The sequence below is a fragment of the Sturnus vulgaris genome, unplaced genomic scaffold, assembly GCF_052056855.1.
Source record: "Sturnus vulgaris isolate bStuVul1 unplaced genomic scaffold, bStuVul1.hap1 Scaffold_195, whole genome shotgun sequence".
Lineage (NCBI taxonomy): Eukaryota > Metazoa > Chordata > Aves > Passeriformes > Sturnidae > Sturnus > Sturnus vulgaris.
The window spans coordinates 8,038,302-8,060,223 of record NW_028276170.1 but is presented as its reverse complement, the minus strand read 5'-3'; the positions used below and the strand labels follow the sequence as shown (position 1 = coordinate 8,060,223).

The window sequence follows — 21,922 nt, the reverse complement described above, 5'->3', positions numbered from 1 at the left end:
GATGATGGAGAACCTGCAGCATCTCGGGAAGAGGATGGAGAACCTGCCTCTGCTTGGGAAGATGATGGAGAACCTGCAGCATCTTGGGAAGAGGATGGAGAACCTGAAGCATCTCGGGAAGAGGATGGAGAACCTGCAGCATCTCGGGAAGAGGATGGAGAACCTGCAGCATTTTGGGAAGAGGACGACGAACCTGCCTCTGCTTGGGAAGAGGACACTGAACCTCCCTCCGCTGCGGGATCCTGGGCTGAACATTCTGACAGCAGCACAGCCCTGAAGCCAGAGGGGACAGGGGAGCGGTGCCTGATGCAGCTGAGTACGTCTGTTCTGTTCCTGTGTGCCAGAGCAGGGTGCTGTGTGTGTGTCTCAGCATGAGCTGCACCCAGTGCTGCTCTGCAGCTGAATGTCACCGAGTCATTCATTGTCCTTCCCCAGCTGACACCAAGGGGCTCATGGCCCCAGGGAGTGGGGCTGCATTCTGGCTCTGCTGCAAGGGGGGGTCTCCATCTGGGAGGGAGCATCTTCCACGTGGTTTCTTTCAGGGAACATCGTGAGCGTGGGGGAGCCTGCTGAGAAATACCTGGGACTGGAGCAGATTGGCCAAGGGTAAGTGCATGGCAGGTCCTTCTGCACAAGCACGGCCCAGGTATTTTGCTGGAGTCAGGAGAGCTCCAAACACCTTCAGACACTGGGGGATGATCCTGCTGTCTCTCAGTCCTGGTCAGAATTGATAACTGTGGTCAGAAGGCACAGTCAAAGGCCCCTGAGGCTGGCAGTGTCCTGCCTGCAGCAAGGAGCAGGACCTGCAAGATCTTCTGTGCCTGGAATTTGATTGCCCTAAAGAGCAACTCACCATCTGGTGACTCTCAGAAAACAGTTCTCAAGAAGAACTAATAAGTGCTTTTTTCAGCACAGGTAATAAACCCCATACATTCAGTAACAGACACAGAGCTGCTGCACTCGAGGGGAAAATGCATCACCTGCCTGATGGCAGGGCCCTTGTGGATCCTGCAAGTCTTAGGCAGGAAATGCAAAAGGATGAAATACATTCTTTTCCAGTTCTTTAGACACTCACCCCCCACCTCAGGTTTTGAACTAAAGGAATTCAGTGTGGACATTCGCTCCAGCCCTTTTCCTTCGTGTTGGGCTCAGTTTTCTCTTGCACACCTTGCCTGGCAGACGGCTGGTGGCTGCTGCACTGCTGTTTGAAGGGTCGATGCACCCAGGTGTTTTGTGAATGCTGCAGGCAGCAAAGATCTCCTGTCTGGGCTGCCTTTCACTCCCAGGGCCTAAAGCTCTGATTCTTTCTTCTCTGCTGTTTTGTCTCCAGGGCTTTTGGAACTGTTTATAAAGGACTCGACAGGGCCACTGGAGGAGAGGTCAGTGCCACCACGTCCAGCACGTCTGGCAGCTCTCGAGGGCTTTCCCCTCTGCTGGGAGCTGTGGCTGCAGCTTCGGGGGCCCAGCAGAGCTTTCCTGCACAGGCTGCTCCTCTGAAGGCAGAGCAGTGTCAGCCTTCAGAACACAGCTGGGACAGACTTGGTGCTTCTGAAGTGCCCAGAGGAATGCAAGGAGGGCAGTGGTGTCTGTCAGAGCCGGACACCATGGCTTGGTCTTCATATCTAAAACCATGAATGCATCAGCAGGTGGAATTGAGGCTCAATTTATCTTCATCCCAGCCTTGGACAGGAACACTATTTAGCAGTTTTTCCTTCCTGCTTTTCATCTTCAAAGGCCTAATTAGGCCTAATTAGGGAGAGATCATGCTTGGGCTCAGTTTGGGGTTTTAGTCCTACTGCAGCTGTTCACAGAGAGAGAGGGAGAGAAATGAGAAGATGGATGTCCAGAGCAAAGCTCTCTCCTCAACGCTGCAGTTGAAACACAACTGGGTCTGGTGTTAGTGACAGCCTGTGACAGTGGATGTCTGTGTTTGCTTTATTGTGCAATCCCAAACAGAGCAGTGGCATTTGAAATCCTGACCAAGTCCCATAGAGTTGCTAAAGGGTTCTGGGCTGTTTTGCTCTGTTTCACAGCACCAGAATTACATCCTGCTTGCAAAATGTGTTTAAATCATAATAATGATCATCATCATCATCATCGGAGTGGTGATAAACTAAGGCCATTTGAGAAGATGCAGATTCTGTAGGTGCAGAAAATGTTGTTAAGAGCTTTGAGGCTGACAGCTGAGGGACCATTTCTGCAGAGCTTACAAGGCCAAATGTCTCTGGCCACGTGTCCTGTAAGCAGCCCCCAGCCAGCAGAAGAATGGGCTGTGGGAATGGCACTTGCTGAGCTCTGGTGTCCCATGCCAAGGCAGTTTAGCACAGCCTGGCTCTGTCACTCCAAAAAGATTTGTTCTGTGTTTGCTGTGGTCTCCTGCCACAGACCCCTCCAGCTAAAGGTCTGCAATGTCACTTCAGGTGGCCATAAAGAAAATGAGTCTCAGAGAACAGAACAGGGAACGAGCTGTGAATGAGATCCTGGTCCTGAAAGGCAAGAACCACCCCAACATTGTCAACTCTTTGGACAGGTGAGTGCTTCAGGTCTTATCCTGTGCAAGGGCCCTGTGTTAATCTTTCATCCGTAGTCAGTAGCCTGTTTTGAAAAAGCCTGACCTGGACATATCTTCAACAACAGCCTGGCAGTTCACTCCCATGCTTCATGCTTTTGTTTGTTTTTTTCTTCATTCTGGAACCCTGTGCTGTGCCTTATGATAAGTGCTGATAAACCATGGCAGAAATTATTTCCCTTGGCTTCTTCTTCCCAACTCTTTTCCATTGCTGCAGATGCCAGGAAGTCCAGGTTTCCAGAAATGCCTCATTTGCCCATTTTTCAATGGCCTTGCCTGTTTCTGAAGGGACTTTGTGCAAGGTTTTCCAAACAGTTGATAACTTTTGTCCCAACTTTTGACCTCCTTGCCTGGATAACTCTGGAAGTTGCATTGCCTTGTTCTGGAGGGAATGGTGGAACTGATGAGTTCAGATGCTGAACCAGCTGGGGGCAAGTGTTGTGGTTCCACACTGATCTGGGCTGTTGCTAAACTGCGTTTTTCACTTGCTTGCCATCTAAGGCATCTCCTTTCTCACAGGTGTCTCCTTCTCCTTCAGACTGTGCAGATTCCAAGGCCTGTGCAGGAATGTCTCTCCATCTGATCGTGTTCTCATGGACAAGTGACCTGGAAACAAAACTCCACTCGAGGCTTTTCCATGGGGGAATTGAGCAGTGCACATTCATCTCCATGCTGTTGTTTTCCTGTTCCAGCTTCCTTGTTGACGAAGATCTCTGGCTGGTGATGGAATACATGGATGGAGGAACTTTGCAGGACGTTGTCAGACAGACACGCATGGCTGAAGGAGAGATGGCAGCTGTCAGTCGGGAGGTGAGGGATCCTGCTTGTGCTTCCCATGGCTTGGACACGATGGTCCTTCCAAACAGGCTGTGAGAGCAGGAGGGGCTCCATGCTCAGGGCTTTGTTTCTGTGTTGTTTTTATGAATTGGAGAAGGAAGAGCCTCTGAAGTCAGTGGCCTGCCAGTATCACTACACTTCTACTCTGTCCTTGTCCTCTTTCCTGCTGCTGTGGTACTCTCTCTGTCTTTCTTTGATTTGATTTGATTTGCTGTTCTCAGCTTTGCCTTGAACCATTTGCCTGCACTGTCTCCTGGCCTGTCACAGCAAAGTTGCTGCTGGGAGAATTCCAAACTGTCCTTTCTTGTGTGATGTGTTCTGGCCACTGATTTTTACCCTTGTGTTTCTTGTTGTCTCTCAGTGTCTGCAGGGCCTGGATTTCCTCCATTCCAACCGGGTGATCCACAGAGATCTGAAGAGCTCCAACATCCTTCTGGGAATGGCTGGCTCTGTCAAGCTGGGTGGGTGTTCGTGGCCAGGCACGGTGCCCCCGGGGTGTGAGTGTGAGGCTGTTTCCAGTGATGGTCAGAGCCCCACAAGTGCTGCTGCTGGCACTGCCCGGCCCCTGCTGCCAGCTGAGAGCGGCTGCCCCGTGCAGAGAGCTCAGGAGAGGAGCAGAGTGTCAGGAGTGGCTTTGCTCTGGGCATGGCCCTTCCAGAGGGACGGGAGTTGGAATCTAAACTGCAAGGGAATCAGTAAAAGCCACTGCATGAACGCTGAGGGTTTATTTAAGGGTCCAGTTCCATCATTCCTTGGCCACAGCCCTGAGGACTTTTCCAGCTGACTTCACTACTGCATTCTCACACTGAGAGTGGGGAATCTTTGTGCTTGGTTTCCTCATTGCAGCTGTCTTTGACAGTGTTTGTTTCTGTCCTCAGCTGATTTTGGCCTCTGTGCTCAGCTCAGCCCTGAGCAGGACCAGTGCAGCTCCATAGTGGGCACTGCTCACTGGATGGCCCCAGAAGTTGTGACCAGGTCTCCTTATGGCCCCAAGGTGGACATTTGGTCCTTCGGCATTGTGGCCATTGAGATGGTGGAAGGAGAACCTCCTTACTTCAAGGAAACAGGGGCTGTGGTAAGAGGCAAATTCTCCAGGGTTTGCAGAGGCCTGTGAGCACAGGCTGACCCTGCACTGGGAGGAGCTGCTGGAGGTTTCTGCATATTGGGAAGGGAATTCCCAGAGGACTCGAGCTGAACACAGATGAACTGCAGTCTCCAGCAACAATTTGCTTTGGGTTTCAAATTGTTGCAGCTCTTCTGTCAGTGAGGATGACCTGAAAACGTGCAGCCAGTGTATCAGCTCTAATGTTATCTTGCAAAAAAACCACAAACCAACCCCAAAACCCATCCCCAAACCCAACAAGTTTTCTGAAGGAGTTTCTTAAAGAGGTTTTTAAGAGAGGTTTAAGTTGAACTCCCCCCTGATTTTTCTCACTGGGAAACTTATCTAAAACATGAAGATGATTGCTTAACATCCCTGTAGTCCAACATATTTCTTTCCTAGTCCAAGCTACTTTCTCTGTCATCAAGCCTGAGCTTTCAGCAACCCCAACCTCCTGTTCCTTGCCTGGCAGTTTCTGGGATGGAGCATCAGGAATTCATTTACTTCAGTGTCAGTGGCACTGCAGACGTGTTTGATGCAAGAATCCTTTGAAATAACACACGCAGACCACACTGACTCTTGAAAATGGCCTGTAAAGCTGGTGTCCGTATTTGGAGAAGCAAAATGTGCTGTTTCTGATGGAGGTTCCTACTAACAAAGTCAGACAACGAAATGGCCTCTCAAGGCAAGATCATTTGGATGTTGCAATGGCTGTGGCTGCATCAGGGTTTGGGGATTTTGGCTGGCATAGAAAAATGAGCCGTGAGCAGCATTTCTGCCAGGGAGGAAACTGCCCCCGGAGCTGGGGCTGAGTTACCGGGGTCGATGTGAGCAGCTGTGGGTGTGAAGGAAGCTGGCACAGCGCTGCCTTTGCTTTTCCTGCAGGCTCGGGCTCTGATTCGGCAGAACGGGACCCCGCAGCTGCAGGAGCCGCGGCGCCTGTCGGCTCTGCTGCGGGACTTCCTCGAGTGCAGCCTGGACTCGGACGACGAGCGGCGCTTCTCTGCCCAGGAGCTGCTGCAGGTGAGCGCGAAGCGGCTGCAGGGGAAACAGCAGCGCCAGGGAGGGCTTTTCTTGGGGGGGGACCTCCGATAATCTCCAGCCTCGCTGCTTTTCACACGCAAAGCAAGCAGAATCCTCGCCTGGTTGGGGTTGGCTGGGTCCGTTCGAGGTCATCTGGACCTGGTGACCCACAACGAGCAGGGACATCTTCAAGTGGGTCAGAGCCCTGCCTGACCTGAGCTTGGATGCTTCCAGGGAGGAGGCACCTCCCACATCTCCGGGCTCCCTCTGTCAGTGTTTCCCCTGGCAAAAAAATTCCTCCTTAGACCTAATCTGAGCTTGCTTCTGTCTCTTGAGTTTCAAACCATTCCCCTTCGTCCAGGAACTTGACTCTGGAAAGTAATGGTTCATTTCTTTCTTTTTTATCCTTTGGGCAGCACCCATTTTTATCATCAGCCAAGCCTCTCTCCAGCCTGACCCCTCTGATCGCTGCAGCAAAGCAACCACGGGTGCAGCAGAGGAGACGAAGCACTTGAGAACAGCTTTTTGTTACAGTAGTTAGGACTAGTTAGTTATGGTAGTTAGCACTGCTAGTTAGTTAGGGTCGTTAGGACTGTTTGTTATGGCAGTTTTTTGAATAAAAACTCTCTAAAAACCTCAACACCCTTGTGTCCCTGCCTTCTCCCCCTGTGACTCAGCTGCCCCGAGCAATGCGAGGGGAGAGCAGGCCCAGCCTCGCCCAGAGCTGAGCCCTGGCAGAGCCCAGAGCAGCCTCGGCATCTGCAGAGTCAGCCTGGAAGGAGGCGCTTGGAGCCTCCTCGGCTGCAGCCGCCTCTTGGTTACAAACTGTGCGTGGTGGGAAATGCCACTGGTTCTGCAAGAGGGCAGAAGGGGTCCGGGGAAGGCCCAAGTGCTCCATGCAAGGGAAAAACCCACTCAGCGCTGGAGAAAAAACACGCTTTTATCCCCTCCAAAAATGTAATCCTAAACCAAGTGGAACAGGGGAAAGGGAGGAACCCCGGACCTTCGGGCCTGCGAACCAAAGCGTCCCGCGGGTGTTGGTTTCTGCCGGGCTCGCTGCCCCCAGACCAGCCCAGCCCAGCCCAGCCCGGCCCAGCCCAGCCCAGCCCAGCTCAGCCCAGCTCAGCCCGCGGGCAGGGACACGCCTTTGGAGGAACCTGCAAGGGCGAGCAGGTGAAGGGGCTCCGGCAGTGACGGGTGAAAGGAACAGGGTGAATGTGACTTAAACAAACCCTGGGAATCTGCTTGGAAACAGGGCCAGGGACTTGTAGGTAAGAAGGAACGAAAAAGATTGTCACTTCTAGAAAATGGTGCTAATTGGCATGGACTGTTGTTCAGCCAAGGCTATGTTAAATTCTTGAACTAGAGAAGAACAGACAAGAGAATTATGAATATTGTTTTACTAAAAAAAAAAAAAAAAAAAAAAAAAAAAAGCAGGTGTGTGTGGTGCACATTGGAGGGGGAGATGGAGTGGACAGATCGAGAAGTCTGAACCTTCCAAGGTGCAGTCCCGGGGACAGGGCAGCCACCTCTGTACTGCAGACAGGAACCGGGAACAGTGACACGATCTGACTGTGACCCCCATCCCCTGTGTGGGGACAGGGGAGGGAATGGAGAATAACGGGAAATCCGGGAAGGGTGAGGGGAAGATGTTTTTGTAGGAATTATTTTCTCATTCTCTTGCTCTGACTTGTTTGATAATGTTATGAATGACGTTCTATTTTTCCAGTTTATCAAGCAACGAGATTAAATGTAGCAGCAAATTTTTAATAGTAACAATTATAAATGGATACAATTAAAGTATTGGAGAAGAATACAATCAAAATGCATATATTTGAGAATATAATTTAGTATAATTGAGGTTCGTATAAAGCATAAGCAAAACCGACCGGGGATACGGGGAGTGGCTCCCATTCCTCACGTACCAAAGCATCAAGGCCAAAAATCCTATTTATATACTATATGCTACAGAAGTTTCTAGAGAACTCCTCCTAGTTTCTATTCCTAAAATCTACATCACTATGTTGTACGGCGCATGCTCTACTAATGGGTTAGGGGGTCTCTCATCCTTTTGAGGGTCTTATTTCCGATGAAGGCTCATCATCTTCATCAGTGTCCGCTGTGTGACCTGCAGGTAGCGCAGGCGCACTGTGTGACTGAGCAGATGTTTTCCATAACAAGACTTGAATTAAATCCCATGCTTGGAATCGTCCCATTTTGGCCCATTTCCAGGTCAAAATTCTATTTCTAAATGCTATTTATCAGACCTACGTCCTTCTACTATTCGCTTCCAACATCCTCCTTCGACTCCCAACATGTGGAAGATGTCCTTTGTCCTGTCTCACCCATCTCCCCCCTCACTCTGTAACAACTATCTTCTATTGATCTAAATACAATTTTGCTAATATAACTACAATTAGCACGAATCACATTTATCACAATAATAAATTCAATTAATTTCCCCAAGTCAGGTGTATTGACCAGTGATTAAACTCTCCCCGCCCTTATCCAGACCCTTGAGCCTTTCTTAATGTGTTCTGTTCCCTGCGCAGTGTGAGGAGGGAAGTGACAGAGAGGTTTTGGCCTCTCTCAGTCATCCCGTGCTCCGGCCGGGGCTCCTACAGAGGCTGCAGGTGGGTCCCGTCTCCATCCTGGACTCACCCCGAGCTCCCGGCGGTTCAGGGCAGCAGCGCTTCCTTGGCCTCCTGCCCGGGCCGGGCCCAGCGCCAGGGCCCCGCCTCAGGCGAGGTTTCCGAGAAATGGCAGAGTTCGGAGAAAGGGAGGAGGAGTCCGTGCCGTGTGCAGAGCCCGCCCCTCGCTGCGATTGGCTGAATATGCCGTCACTCCTCGTTCTCGCGCTCTGATTGGGCAGAGGGGGACAAGCCCCGCCCCAGTGCTGCAGGCGAGGCGCCCCTGGCGCAGCAAAGGCACCATTACCGCAGCGTCTGTGGTGGCCCAGGAGGGGCCGCGGCGGAACTCGGAGGCGGCTCCAGCGCTGCGTCCCGAGGACGGGGCAGCCACCGCTGTGCTACCCCCAGGACCCGGGACGAGCCAGCGCTGCTCCGGCACCGGCTCCTGCCGAGGCCCCAGCGGGAAGGAGACCGCGGGCAGCCGCTCCCGCAGCGCCCTCAGCCCAGCGCCAACACGGGCCGGCACCGGCACAACCAACCCGCCAGAGCCCCCTGCCGCCCCCTCGGCCCGCAGCGAGCCCCGAGCCCCCGCACAACCGAGCGCGGCTCCCACCTGCGCTGGGGCCGCCTCCCCGGTGGTTCCCAGTCTCCCCCTGTATGATCCTGGGCATTCCCAGTATGTTCCAAATCACTCCCAGTAGGATCCCAGTCGCCCCCAGTCATTCCCAGTATGGTTCCTTTCACTCTCAGTCCCTCTCAATAAGAGTTCAGTGTCGCCCCAGTTCCAGTATGAACCCAGTCACACCTTCTATGAAGCCATTTCCCCCCCCGATGGTCTCAGTTGCTCCCAGTATAAGCCTAGTCACCCCAGTATGATCCCAGTATCTCCCAGACACTTCCACTATGAGTCCGGTTTGATCCCTGCCACCTCCAGTATAATCCCAGTTACTCCCAGATACTTCCAGTGTTATTCCATCACTCCAAGTTGGACCCCGTCAGTCCCAGTATGACCCCAGCCTGGGCCAGCTGCTCCCAGTATGATCCCAGTTACAACTGCATTATTCCAGTTTCTCTTAATCACCCCTGCTACAGATCTGATCACTCCCAGTATGATTTCAGTCAGTCCCAGGATGATCCAAGACACTAATAGGTTCTCTCAGTATCTCAGTTGACCCCTGCATGCTCCCAGTTGCTTCCACTAACCCTCAGTGTGGTCCCAGTATGATCCATAATGACGCAGTTCTGCTCCCAGTGAGTTCTTGTCCCAGTTCTGGTGTACCTCGATGTTCCAGTCTGTCCCAGCCCATCCCAGTCCCTTCCCGGCAGCCGCCCTGCCCCACTCCCATGCACTGAGACCCCCCTGCACCCCTTTTCTCGGGAATCCTCCTCTGCCAGTCCCTGGCTCCCCTGTTTCCGTGATCCCGGGGACGCCCAAACCCCCATTCCCGGCCAGCCCAGGGCACCTCACCCCCAGGCCTCCTTTTCCTGGGAAACCCGAACTGGGCACGGGCTCTCCAGCTGCTCTGGGATGTATGATCACCCAAAGGAAAGGGAGAGAACGGGAAAAGGAGAGAGAGGAGACTGGGAATCAGGGATCGGGGTCACAGCGCCCAGTCCTGCTCCGCATGAGACCCGCAGCCGCAGGAAAAATCGGATCCGCGGATCGCGGAGCTCCCCCCGCTCCGGGCCGAACCCGGCGGGTTCCGGGCAGAGTTCGAGCGCAGGTTCCGGGAGCGCAGCACAGCCCGGCCCGGGGGTCCCGCAGTGCGCGGCTGTGCAGGGTCCCAGATGAATCCCTGAGGGATCCAGAGAGGTCCCAGGAGGGGATCCAGGTGAATTCCCTGGAATTCCCCCTTTCCCCCTCTCCCCATGCTCCCTCGGGCACTTTCACTTTCGCATCTCTCGAGCTGCGCCACAGCTGCGACCGGGGACGGCAGCGATGGCTCCAGCGCTGGGTCTGGGGCTGCTCTTGGGGCTCCTGGGGGCGCGATGAGAGGTGAGTGGGACCCCCCCAGAGCCGCAATTCCTGGGCACCGGGAACCCCCTAAACCTTCATTTCCGGGCACGGAAACCTCCGGAATCCCCATTTTGGGTCCTGTAACCTCCCTCAATTCCCTTCCCCAGCACCGGGACCCCCCTGTAACCTCTCATTTGGCACAGAGACCTCCCCGAAGCCCCATTTCTGCTCATCGGCACCCCCTTTTCAGGCATCTTGCCCTTCCCAGACCCTAGATCCGCCCTTTTCCTTCACCTTTGCACCTCCAGATCTCCCAAATTTCCGTGTCCTCCCAGTTCTCCACTCCCGGCGCTTTGTAAGACGGATCCCAGGTGATTCTCAGAGGGCTCCAGGGGACTCGCAGCGGGGATCCAGAGGAATTCCCTGGAATTCCCCCGTCCCCTCCCCCGCACCGCGCTCACTCAGTCGCTTTCGCTTCCGCGTCCCAACCTGCGGGACCGGGATCTACCCGGCGATTTGTGACGTCACTGAGAAAGCGGGCTGCTATTGGCGAACAGGAAATAGCGGCGCCAATGGCGAAGCTGGAGGCGGCTCTGGGGGCGGGGCCAGTGCTGGGTCGGGGCCGGGCGGGCCCGCAGCGGAGCAGCGCGATGGCTCCAGCGCTGGGTCTGGGGCTGCTCTTGGGCCTCCTGGGGCTGCTCTGGGACCCGGGGGGCGCGACAAGAGGTGAGTGGGACACCTGAAATCGCGACCACCCTGAACTTCCATTTCCGGCCACCGGAACCCTCTAAACCTCCTGCGACCCCCCAGTGCCCTTCTCCAGGACCCCCCTGAACCTCCATTCCTGGCTACGGGGACCCCCTTGATCACCAATTTCCGGGCACCGGGACCCCCCTGAACCCCCATTCCTGGGCACTGGGACACCCCTGAATCTCCATTTCTGGGCCTAGGACCCCCCTGCAGCCCCTTTTCGCGCATCCCACTTTTCCCAGACCCCGTTCCTGCCCTTTTCCTCTACCTTTGGATCCCCCAGACCTCCCAACTTTCCGTGTCCTCCCCGTTTTCCACTCCCGCCGCTTCCCGAAACGGAGTCCCAGAGGGTCCCGGGCGTCCCAGGCGTCTCAGGGGGGTCGCAGCGGGGATCCAATGGGATCCAGATGAATTCCCTGGAATTCCCCCTTCCCCCCTGTTCTCTCTCCCACTGCACTCCCTCAGTCTCTTTCCCGCCTCCCAAGCTGCGCGTCCGAGATCTGCTGGCCTCTCCCAACCCCAGCCTCCCCTTTCCCGTGACCCAAAGATCCCCATGCCCTCCATTCCTGCCTCTCCCAGCTCCCAGACCCCCTTTCCTTCAACACCGGGGACCCCCGGACCCCCTTTCCTGGGCACAGGGACCCCCTGGATCCCGCATCCCGCCTCTCCCAGTCCCTTCCTTGAACCTTGGACCCTTCCCGGCTCTCCCCGTTCCACTTCCTACCCGCCCCAATCTCTGCGTCCCCCCAGTTCTCCACCCCTTGCTCGTCCTGTGAGGGAGTCTCAGAGGTTCCAGGAAGGTCTCTGGAGGGTCATGGAGGGTCCCGGGGGGATTCTGGGTTCTGGGACCCCCCTGAATTTCCCATCCCGGGCACTGAGACCCCCCCTACACTCCCTTATCCAGTACCAATCCCCCCCTGCACGCCCTTTTCCATCCATCCCGCCATCCCCATCCCCAGATCCCTCTTTTCCTTGACCCTGAGACCCCATGGACCCCCATTCCTGCTTTTCTCAATCCCCACTCCCCCTTTCCCTCTGCATCAAGGACCCCTGAGTCCCGCATTCCTGCCATCTCAGGTCTCCTCACCTTGTGACCCCTCTTTCCTTGGCACTGGGGACCCCTGGAACCCCTTTCCTGGGCCCGGGGATTCCCTGGAACCCCTGTTCCAGCTCTCCTAGTCCTTGTATCCCTCTTTCCTTGACACTGGGAGTCCCCTGAGCCCCCATTCCTGGACACTGGGACCTCATGCACTTCCTTCCCGGCTCTCCCAGTTCCTCTTTCATTGATCCATAACCCCCTCAACCCCCTCAAATCTCCGTGTCCCCCCAGTTCTCCACTCCCTGCGTAACCTGCACGTGGCCGTGTCAGAGCCCAGCCCGGGGATCCCCCAATTCATGGCCATGGGATACCTGGATGGGATCCCCTTCCTGCGCTGTGACAGCGAGCGGGGCCGGGCGGTGCCACTGACACAGTGGATGGAGGATGGAGCCGAGCCGGGATATTGGGATGGCCAGACTCAGATTTGTGTGAGGAACCAGCACATGGATGCCTGGAACCTGGAGACACTGCGGGACCGGTACAACCAGAGCAGGGGTGAGTGCAGGGACCTGTGGGGCTGGGGTGGGATCCGTGGGGCTGAGATGGGGATCCGTAGGGCTTGAATGTGGATTCACAGGGTGCCAAGGGGCTGAGATGGGGATCCATTAGGCTGGTATGGGATATCTTGTGATCCATGGGTTGGAATGCGGATCCATGGGTTTGGGATATGGATCCATGGGGCTGGGATGGGATCTGTGGGATTGGGATGGGAACAGTGGGGCTGAGTTGGGATCCATGGGTTGGGATGTGGATCCATGGAGCTGTAATGGGGCTCTGTGGGTCTCCATCAGACTCTGGGGCTCCATAGGACTGGAAAGGAGCTCTGTGGGACTGGGACTCTGGGTACAATCCCCCCAGGTCTCCGCACCGTACAGCGGCTCTACGGCTGTGACCTCCTGTCTGACGGGAGCGTCCGTGGATCTGAGCGGTACAGCTACAATGGTCAGGATTTCCTCTCCTTTGACCTGGGATCCAGGAGATTCGTGGCGGCCGACAGCGCTGCTGAGGTGACCAGGAGGTACTGGGAAAGTGAAACGGACGAGGTTGAGAGGTGGACGAATTACCTGGAACATGAATGCCTGGAATGGCTCCAGAAATACGTCAGATATGGGCAGAAGGAGCTGGACCGCAAAGGTGGGAGCAGAATTCCTGTGGGAATGTGGGATTTCGAAATGGAGGACTTGGGAACACAGTAATTCCTGTGGGAATTTCAGGGGCAGATCCCACCCCCATCCCATTCCCCTGGAATTCCATTGACAGCTCTCACCCCCATTCCCATGAACTTCCATGCATGTCTCTCACTGTTATCCCATTCCAGAGCCCCCTGATGTCCATGTGTCTGGAAAAGAGGAACACGGGACGCTGATCTTGTCCTGCCACGCGTACGGATTCTACCCCAGCTCCATCGCAGTCAACTGGATGAAGGGAGATGAAATCTGGGATCAGGAGACGGAGTGGGGCGGGATCGTTCCCAACAGCGACGGCACCTTCCACACCTGGGCCAGGATCGAGGCGCGGCCGGAGGAGCGGGAGCAGTACCGGTGCCGGGTGGAGCATCCCGGAATGTCAGAGCCCGGGATCTACGCTTGGGGTGAGGCTGGGAATGTGGAATGTGGGAATTGGGAATTTGGAATGCCCAAATGGAGATTCCCCTCCCCCTCCTCACCATCCCTCGTTTCCCAGAGCCGACAGCTGGCAGGAATCTGGTGACCGTGGTGGTCACCGTGTCCGTCGCTGCCATCATCATCCTCATTGTCCTCATTGGATTCATTGTCTGGAAGCACCAATCCGGTAACACACGGGATGGGGGCTGGGAAGGGGCATGGATCCACCTGGCACTGTTCTGGGAATCCTGTGCCACCAACGCTGATCCTTCTGTTTCTCCACAGGGAGGAGGGACAGGAATGAATACAGCATGGCAGCCGGTGAGTACCAGTGGTGGATCCAGCTCTGGATCCCCTCTGTGCAGATCCCAGGATGGATCCTGGGGTTAATCCTGGTGTGTGATCCGTGCTAGAATCTCATGGATCTTCTCTTTCTGCAGGAAATGATGTGGGAACAACAGCCTGACCACAGGTATGGAGCGCGATGAGGGTGGGATATCAGAGGGGGATCGGGGCAGGATTGGACTGATTGGGATCAGGGAGGGATTCTGGATCAGAGTAGGGGTCCAGAACAGGATCAGATGGAATTGTGGAGTGGGATCACGGCTGGATTCTGGAGCGGGATCAGGTGGGATGGATGGGGCAGGATTTGTGTGAGATGGATGGGGCAGGATTGGTTGGAATTCCAGAGAGGGATTGGAACAGGATGGGTGGGGCGGGATTACGTGGAATGGATGGAACAGGATTGGTGTGGGATGGATGAAGTGGGATCAGGGAGGTGTTCCAGAGCAGGATCAGTTGGATGGATGGAGCAAGTTTGGGACAGGATCAGGTGGAATTCCGGAGCAGCTCTCACTCTCCATGGGCTCCAGCAAGGTCCATCCTGCAGGATGGGGACAGGGAAAGGGTGACACCATGACCCTCTCTCATCCCGGCAGGAATCACTGCCTGAGCAATCCCCAGAGCTGGATCCAGCCCCTTCCTGTGGTAGTCGATTTGGCTGAGATGGACTGGGATTTAGCCCAAATTCCCTATAAAGAAAGCACAAATTTAAGACCTTGGGAGGCAGGCTGTTAAAAAGCAAGGCCTTAGACATTAGGTCTGGTCCCTGCCCTGCAGATGCAGAGGCTTTAGCCTAAAACCATGGGATTTGTAAGGACATGTCAGGCATGCCTAGACACGTCCCTAATTCTCATTTGTCTTTGGACCTTTGCCCTCGGGTATCCCTGTGTATATCCCTCCCCCTGGTCTTTGGATGCAGCCTCTCAGATCACATGTTCACAAATGGATTAAAAGGGTATCACAGGCACCATCATTCCCATCCCGCTTCTTCTTCTTCTAATTATTATTATTATCATTATCATTATTATTATTATTATTAGCCACACCGTAACCCGGTCAGGCTGGTGAAGTTGCCACAAAGGGAAAAACCCCCATTGCATTACAACAGGCAGCCATATCAGATTCCACGTGTTCCAGGTTAAATTCACATGAAGGGGAAACTGGATTTACAGAGATATCTAATGGCTTTAGGTTCCATGTTGCAGAAGCTCCAGAATTACATCCTGCTATCCAGACCCATAGGACTGGACACACCTGCACATCCCTTCCAGCCTGGACACTGGGTCTATGTGAAGTGGTGGGACAGTGATCCTCTACAAGCCAAGTGGAGAGGACCATTCCAAGTCCTGCTGACCACCCTCACCTCAGTCAAAGTTGCTGGCAAAGGACCCTGGATTCACTGCTCCAGAGTTAAGGGTTCTGTTCCTGAAACAATTGAAAATAGAGACTGATGCAGATGAAAACATTTTTTAAATTAATCCTGTGCCTAAAGAACTGTTCATAATAATCCTGATTCTTCTTTGCATGATAGCCAACTGTGCAAGACATTACTACTGTTAAGATATTTACTGTTCGATATTTATATATTATTAGATATTTATCTGTTCTTAGATGTTTACTGTTGTTTGATATTTATCTATTAGATATTTATTTACTGTTAGATATTTACTGTTGTTACATATTTACCTATTTATTGGGGGTTAGGTTTCTTTTCTTTTGTTCCTTCTTACCTATAGAATTTTTCCCATGAATTGCTAGAAAATTCTAACTGCAGCTACTGGTTAGTGCTTGAGAAAACAAAAGGTTGGCCTGGCCCAGGTAAAAAGGAGGGCGGGGGTGGGCAGCTACTCAAGGCTTTGGGTTTTGGAAGACACGTTTGGAGCTGCTCTTGCTCAAGGAGAGGAAGTCCCCGTGACCCAGCACAGAGCTGCTGCTCCTTCTCCTCTGGGGTGAGGCTCTGCTCGTAAGAGCAGCCACTGACCTAAGGCCTTATTAACCCCTTCCTCACTAAAAGAGGCACCGATCACCCTCTGCTCACACCCAGCTGCCGCTGCCCGCTGCTCCTTCAGCGCTGCTCTGAGTTTCTCTGCGCTGAAGCCCCGCCCTGCCCTGCCCTGCTGGGACGTCCTGCAGTTCCAACTACTGCCGAAAAACTCTGATACATCTCGTCCACCAGCCCAACATCTTTTGTTCATTCCTGCTGTTCTAGCTTAGTGATTTTCAGAGTCCGGCAGGGGCACTGGGATTGACTGCCCCAGGGCTTTGAGAAGCAAATCCTCTCCTCCATCCTTTCCCATCTCGGACAGAAATGCTATCACAGGCTCCCTGGTTCTGTTTGTTATTAATTCCACAGTTGTTTTCTTGCCTTGTTATACATACCAGTAAGAAACTGTTATTCCTCTCTCGTATCTTCGATTAAAACCCCCTTAATTTCAAAATTATAATAAATCAGAGGGAGGGGGTTTACATTCTCCAGTCCGAGGGAGAGTCCTGCCTTCCCTAACAAACACATGTCTTTCAAACTGAAAGAAATTTTGGTGCCCAACATTCTCTGCGGAGAACTTTGTTTGTGTTTCCAGGCCAATGGCGGCTCGGGCCCGGGCCCGTTCCAGGGTTGTTCCTCATCTCCGCCTTTGCCCTCACACAGCCCGGGGGGCCCTGAGAGCGCGGGCCGAGGCTGGGCCGTGTGCAGAGCCCGGCCCTCGCTGCCATTGGCTGATTGTGCCAATGTCACTCCTGGTTCTCGCGCGCTGATTGGGCAGAGCGGGGACAAGCCCCGCCCATGAGGCGGGGTGCAGCAAAGGCGCCATTGTCGGACAGTTTGTGCGGGCCCGGCAGCGGCGGCAGCTGCCCAAGTCCGGTGAAGCCGCGGCGGAGCTCGGAGGCGGCCCCAGCGCAGGTGGGAGCCGCGCTCGGTTGTGCGGGGGCTCGGGGCTCGCTGCGGGCCTCGGGGGCGGCAGGGGGCTCTGGCGGGTTGGTTGTGCCGGTGCCGGCCCGTGTTGGCGCTGGGCTGAGGGCGCTGCGGGAGCGGCTGCCCGCGGTCTCCTTCCCGCTGGGGCCTCGGCAGGAGCCGGTGCCGGAGCAGCGCTGGCTCGTCCCGGTTGCTGTGGGTGGCACAGAGGTGTCTGCCCTGTGCCCGGGGCTGTGCGGGAAAATTCCCGTGGCCAGAGGTTTGTGTGCCCGCAGGAGACAGAGGAGTCCTGTAAAAGTGACTTCGTTCATGAACAAAGGGAGAGGTCATGCGGCATTTGGCATGCGGTCTCTCCAGTTGTTGTAGTACGCAGTCTCCTCTTTATCCTCATTTTCCCGGCTGCTTTCCGCCTCTCCCTTTCGCCACCGACTGAGGTACTTTGAAGGCTCAGACTTCCCGATCCGACTACTGCATGTCCTCGTTAATATGTACCTCTCCTTTTGTATAACATCCGATATTCATGGCTCTGTTAAGTGTTTCTCCTTCTCGAAGGTCAGGCACTGAGCAGGATCTTGGCTGAGCAGCTGTCTCTGGAAATTAGTAACAGTTTCTGAAAACGATGGTTTCTCCCATTACTTCCTTTTATACAAATCCCTGGCCCTATCTCCAGGCATATTCATCTTACTCTACTCAAATCCTCTTCTTATTTTCTCAGTAATTATCTTTACTGACTTTAATGTCCATTGGCTTAGTCTTATCTTTACTGACTTTAATGTCCATTGGCTTAGTCTCTTTTCCTGGGTCCTCTTTGGTTTGGGATTATTCTCAGTGACCTCATTCCCTGTCCTTTTGTAGCCGTTTCTGGATCAGGAGGCCTGGCTGCCACCTGCATCCCCTTGCTCACCTGCTGAATGAGCTGCACTCAGCAAGGTGTCGTGCATGGTAAAAAGATGAGAGTTGCTGCAGCACATCAGAGGAGGAACTGCATTCGTTTAACCCATGGCGCCCCAAAAACTTGTCTAATTCTCATCCTTTCTACATTTCTACCAGAATATGAGCTACTTTCTACTTTCATTTGTTATCTATTTCACCAGTTTTCCGTTATTATCTGTTTGCAAATAGCAGTTTGAATAATCTAATTTTCCACAAATGTCGCCTTCATCTTTGGCGTGGTTTGGTTGTCATGAAGGTCAGGAGCTGGGTCTGCCTGCTTCATTATTATTTCGAGGACATCTTGTCATCTAGTCCTGTAGTTCGAATGATAAATGGGTATTTTCCCCAGCAGTGTTAATCTGCGTTTCTAAAGCTCTTCTGACTGCCTGGAACCAAAGGTTCTCTTCCAGAGCAGGAATTGCATGACTCACATGTGGCCCCCCCACAATCTGCTTTTTACTTGATATCTTTAGTGTTAGAGAGTCAAGGCATTACTTGATTCTGGGCAGGATGTGCAACAGAAATCATTTCATCCACACATAAGTGCCCGGGTGTGCAGCGAAAATCATTCCATGACATGTGAGTTTTACTGGATTTTTCCTGAACTTTTTACAGTCTAAACCCTTTGGAATCCGTTGGTTTAGTGTTCATTGCTTCTACATTGGATAGTTCTTAATATCTGGTATCCTATTGGCCCCGTATTACTTTTCCTCTGATGTTAATTATGTCCACATTCCTGGATTTCCTTCTCAGCCTTTTCCAGACCAGGTGCCTCCATGTATGCCGGGGGCAGTGTCTGGGGTGGGTGTTCCTTGATGTTTGCTAATGTTTCCTTGATGTTTGTTAGCCTTGTGGGTATCTTTTGGGCTATTCCCAGTCTGTTGAGATGTTAAACTCACGTTCATTTAGTGTAACATCCCTTTAAAAACACACTTAATAATTCCTTTCTCCAAGACAAATGCAAATCAAGCCTGCCTAGAGAAATAATTCTGAAAACATTTTTCAACTTGGTGTATTTTCCGACCATGGAATCCCCGGCAGCCCAGTGTGTGAGTGTAACTGAGGGGCAGAGTGGAATTGTGCCGTTGTCTTCCCCAGCAGCTGTGGCAGTGCAGGCACAGAAAGCAGCGAAGCTCCAGCAGTGGCAGCAAGGATTGGCCCCAGTGTGTGGAGATGCCAAAGGAGGGTGCCCAGGCAGAGGATTTCAGCAGAGGATCTGTGGGCAGGCCCAGGGGCTTGGCCCGATGTGGAGCCCTGGCTGCTGCTGCGTTGCCTTCAGTGCAGGGTCAGTGGTGCCCTCCCATGCTGCTCCTGCAGCCAGGAATTCCAAATCTCCGGGGTTTGAGAGCCCCTGAGCCCAGGGTGAGGGGTCCCCCCGTGTTGAGCTGTGCTGGCGGCTGTTTCTGTGCTCAGGGACTCTTGGAATGGGCCACGGCACTTGGCCACCAGTGGTGCTTCTTTGCACTCCTTAGGCAGGACCCGATGTCCTGGGTGGATGTTGTGAACAGCAAAGTGCCAAGGCAGGCTCTGTGCCAGCCCAGCTTCCTGTGGCAGAGATTTCCCAAGAGACAGGATTCTGGCCACAGACTGCTTGAAATATACATCCCTTATCTCCACCCTGCACTAGGTGGAGAATTACCAGGGCAATGAATTGCCAAGATCACTTCCAAGGGAGATAATTGAATATCTGCCCTGGGTCTGGCTCTTATTCTTGCCCAAGCCAATGGCAAAAGCTGTATCCATTGCATCTTGGTTTCTATCACCAGCTTCCAAAGGAGTTTCTTTATTTCCCCATTCCTTCTTTCTACCTGCCCAGAGCTCTGGGGGTGCAAGGGCTTGTGGAGGTCCCATTGTATTCCTAAAGTAGCCATAACCCCCTGAAGGATCTTTGCTGTAAAATGAGTTCCCCATCTGAGAGTCTGTTTTTTCCACAATCCTTTATCTTGGAGTTGTTTTAGAAATACCTTAATAAACGATCCAGTGGTTGCTGAACAATGTCACAGTGTTAGCTGGCTTACACTGGGCAGTGAATTTGGCCTCTGCTAAGAGAAGTGGCCTGGCATAATAGACAGGCCCCCAGAGAGCAGAGATAGGCTGGAACTCATTGGGTTACATCCTTGTCTGTCTTCAATTCTGCCCTAAGCTGCAGGGGCTATTGGTCAGAGGGCTGAGCAGCCTAAACTCGGAACCAATCACAGGTGCTTAGCTGGGAACATTAAGAAAGATATTTAAGAAAAAGTCAGAAAAATAAAGAGGACTTTTTCATAAGGATCAGAGAGTGCTGTGTTTTCTGTCTCAAGTACAGCAGCAGTCGACTCAACAGAAGTCAGAATTGCTTTTGTCACCCTGTTAGCTGCCATGCTGTCACCAGAAGATATTTGAGCCTTCCTGCTCAGGGCATTTCAGTGCCAGGCTCTTCCAAGCACACCCAGCTCCGCCGGTTGAGCTGACCACGCAGGTGGAAAACTTAGCTTGGTCTAATTCCCTTTCCTTCATCAGAGTGTGTCTTGGAGCTCTTTTCCCTTCTCCTGCCCTTGAAGAGCCATCCATAAACACATTTTGTCCCTCAGGCCAGGGAATTTCCCCTAAATCTCTCCCAGCCTGGCTCTGGAGCTCTGTCACTTGAATGCAGTCATGGGTTTGTTCCCAGCCCCCTGTGCAGGCTGTTCAATCAGGAGCCTGGGTTAAACCCTTGCCCTGTCCTCAATTCTAAATCCTCCTGTGCCACTGAACAAGTTTCATTCTGTAATCACCGAGCACTGCTCATCCATGTAGAGGCTCCTTTGGTTATCAAAGCTTTGACTTGGTGCCAGACTTGAACAACAGGAGATCCTCCTGCCATCAGTTTTTGGGCCTCAGGTCCCCTTAAAGCTGTGGCTGCACAATTCTGCAGACAATGAGGCCACTCTGGCCACTGGGCTAAACATTTTAGCACAAGAATTCCTTTGGCATGGCCCTGTTTAAGATCCACATACAATTCAAATTTTTTTTCTGAGTCTGGTAGAGCCATGGCTGCAGCATCAATCATTTGTTTATTTCATTATCTTAAGTTTTGTTCCATTTCTTGTATCCATACCACAGAATTGAGAATATCTGGTGTTTAAAAGTCACAAAGTGTTCTGGCTAGAACAGAGAATCCTCAGTCCAGATCCTGCAATTTCCTATTAATCGTCATACTTCTTGCAACTCCTTTTTAATCCTGGGTTATTTCTGAGCTTCCCTGGTCTCTCTCTGGGTCAATACACCAGAAGCCTGCAGTCAAAATATGTCCCAAATATTTTACCTTTTTCTCCACCATTTGCCCTTTTTTTAATCAAATATTTAAAGATGCTGTTTAGCCTGAACATTCAGCCATTTCACGGAGGCTTCTTCTACCACTTCTTGTCCTCCTGATTGCAGCAAGTCATCCACATCCTGCATTAACCCAATCCCTGGGCGTGGGGTAAATTCTTGTGATATTTTCTGCAAGGCTTGCCCCAAGAAGGCTGGTGCTTCCGTGCATCCCTGCAGAAGGACCGTCCATGTCTTTTCCATTTTCCCTTCTACCTCTTGTTCCCACTCAAAGGCAAAATACAGTTTACCACCCTGTGTAACTGGCCTCCCTAGAAAGCATCTTGGCCATCAAGGACTGAATGGTGTCAGTGTGAGGAGGGCACCTGGTTGAAGATGGTGTAAGGATGTGAGAGCCCCTGGGTACTTGGGTCTTAATATGCACTCCACTTTTGTACAGCTAGTGATATTCTTGGCTCTGTTAAGTCTTTGTTCTTCTGGGAGTTCATGAATTGAGCAGGAGCTTGGCTGAGCAGCAGTCTGTGTGGTCAATTAATAACATTTTCTGACCCTGATGGCTTCTGCTGTCACTTCCTTATGTCCACGTCCCCGGCCCTGTGTCCAAGCGGATTCGCAGCATGTGTTTGTAGAGACCCTTTGCTGTTGTTCCTTGCATGGGGGTCCCCCGTTTTGGGGCCATCCCCCCTGGAGCAGGGTGTCCCGGCTTGGTGCAGCCCCGCCCCTCGGGCAGCGCTGAGCCAATGAGAGCGCGCGGCGGTGATGACGCAGCAGTGTCCAGGCAGAGCCGCAGCTCCCAGCGTTGCCCACCTGGAGCCACCTGCGCCCGGCCCGGGCCCCAGCGCCCCCCGGCAGGGGAATTTGGGGAGGTGGGAGG

At 53.2% G+C, this 21,922-nt stretch overlaps 1 protein-coding gene and 2 long non-coding RNA genes across 6 annotated transcripts; 2 read left to right on the top strand and 1 right to left on the bottom strand.

The window, feature by feature from the left end:
- Nucleotides 1–509: 509 nt before the first annotated feature.
- LOC148218055 (uncharacterized) lies at nt 510–3,375 on the top strand. Its single transcript, XR_015800622.1, has 4 exons — nt 510–606; nt 1,331–1,379; nt 2,421–2,530; nt 3,262–3,375. It is a non-coding gene; the product is annotated as an uncharacterized LOC148218055 (long non-coding RNA).
- Nucleotides 3,376–7,277: 3,902 nt separating this feature from the next.
- On the bottom strand, nt 7,278–10,552 carry LOC148218054 (uncharacterized). The gene is made up of 2 exons (XR_015800629.1): nt 10,413–10,552; nt 7,278–10,139 (listed from the first exon to the last, which is right to left on the bottom strand). It is a non-coding gene; the product is annotated as an uncharacterized LOC148218054 (long non-coding RNA).
- Nucleotides 10,031–15,577, top strand: LOC148218053 (class I histocompatibility antigen, F10 alpha chain-like). Of its 4 annotated transcripts, none has more exons than XM_088158182.1 (8): nt 10,031–10,157; nt 12,199–12,462; nt 12,826–13,101; nt 13,286–13,558; nt 13,651–13,758; nt 13,857–13,892; nt 14,012–14,043; nt 15,119–15,577. In XM_088158182.1, exons 1-7 carry the CDS (start codon nt 10,031–10,033, stop codon nt 14,035–14,037), a joined length of 1,110 nt encoding a protein of 369 aa, XP_088014308.1. In that variant the 3' UTR covers nt 14,038–14,043; nt 15,119–15,577. The 4 variants fall into 4 exon arrangements, with proteins under 4 accessions (XP_088014308.1, XP_088014306.1, XP_088014305.1 ...); XM_088158180.1 differs by having other exon boundaries at nt 15,105–15,577; XM_088158179.1 differs by lacking the exon at nt 10,031–10,157 and adding an exon at nt 10,691–10,844.
- The last annotated feature ends 6,345 nt before the right edge of the window (nt 15,578–21,922 follow it).

What these genes read in the sequence shown, in the direction of transcription:
- LOC148218053 (XM_088158179.1), top strand. Translation starts at nt 10,691, where the DNA reads ATGGCGAAGCTGGAGGCGGCTCTGGGGGCGGGGCCAGTGCTGGGTCGG. An exon ending in CCGGTACAACCAGAGCAGGG is followed by an intron (nt 12,463 to 12,825) that starts GTGAGTGCAGGG and finishes CAATCCCCCCAG; the next exon opens with GTCTCCGCACCGTACAGCGG. An exon ending in TGTCTGGAAGCACCAATCCG is followed by an intron (nt 13,759 to 13,856) that starts GTAACACACGGG and finishes GTTTCTCCACAG; the next exon opens with GGAGGAGGGACAGGAATGAA.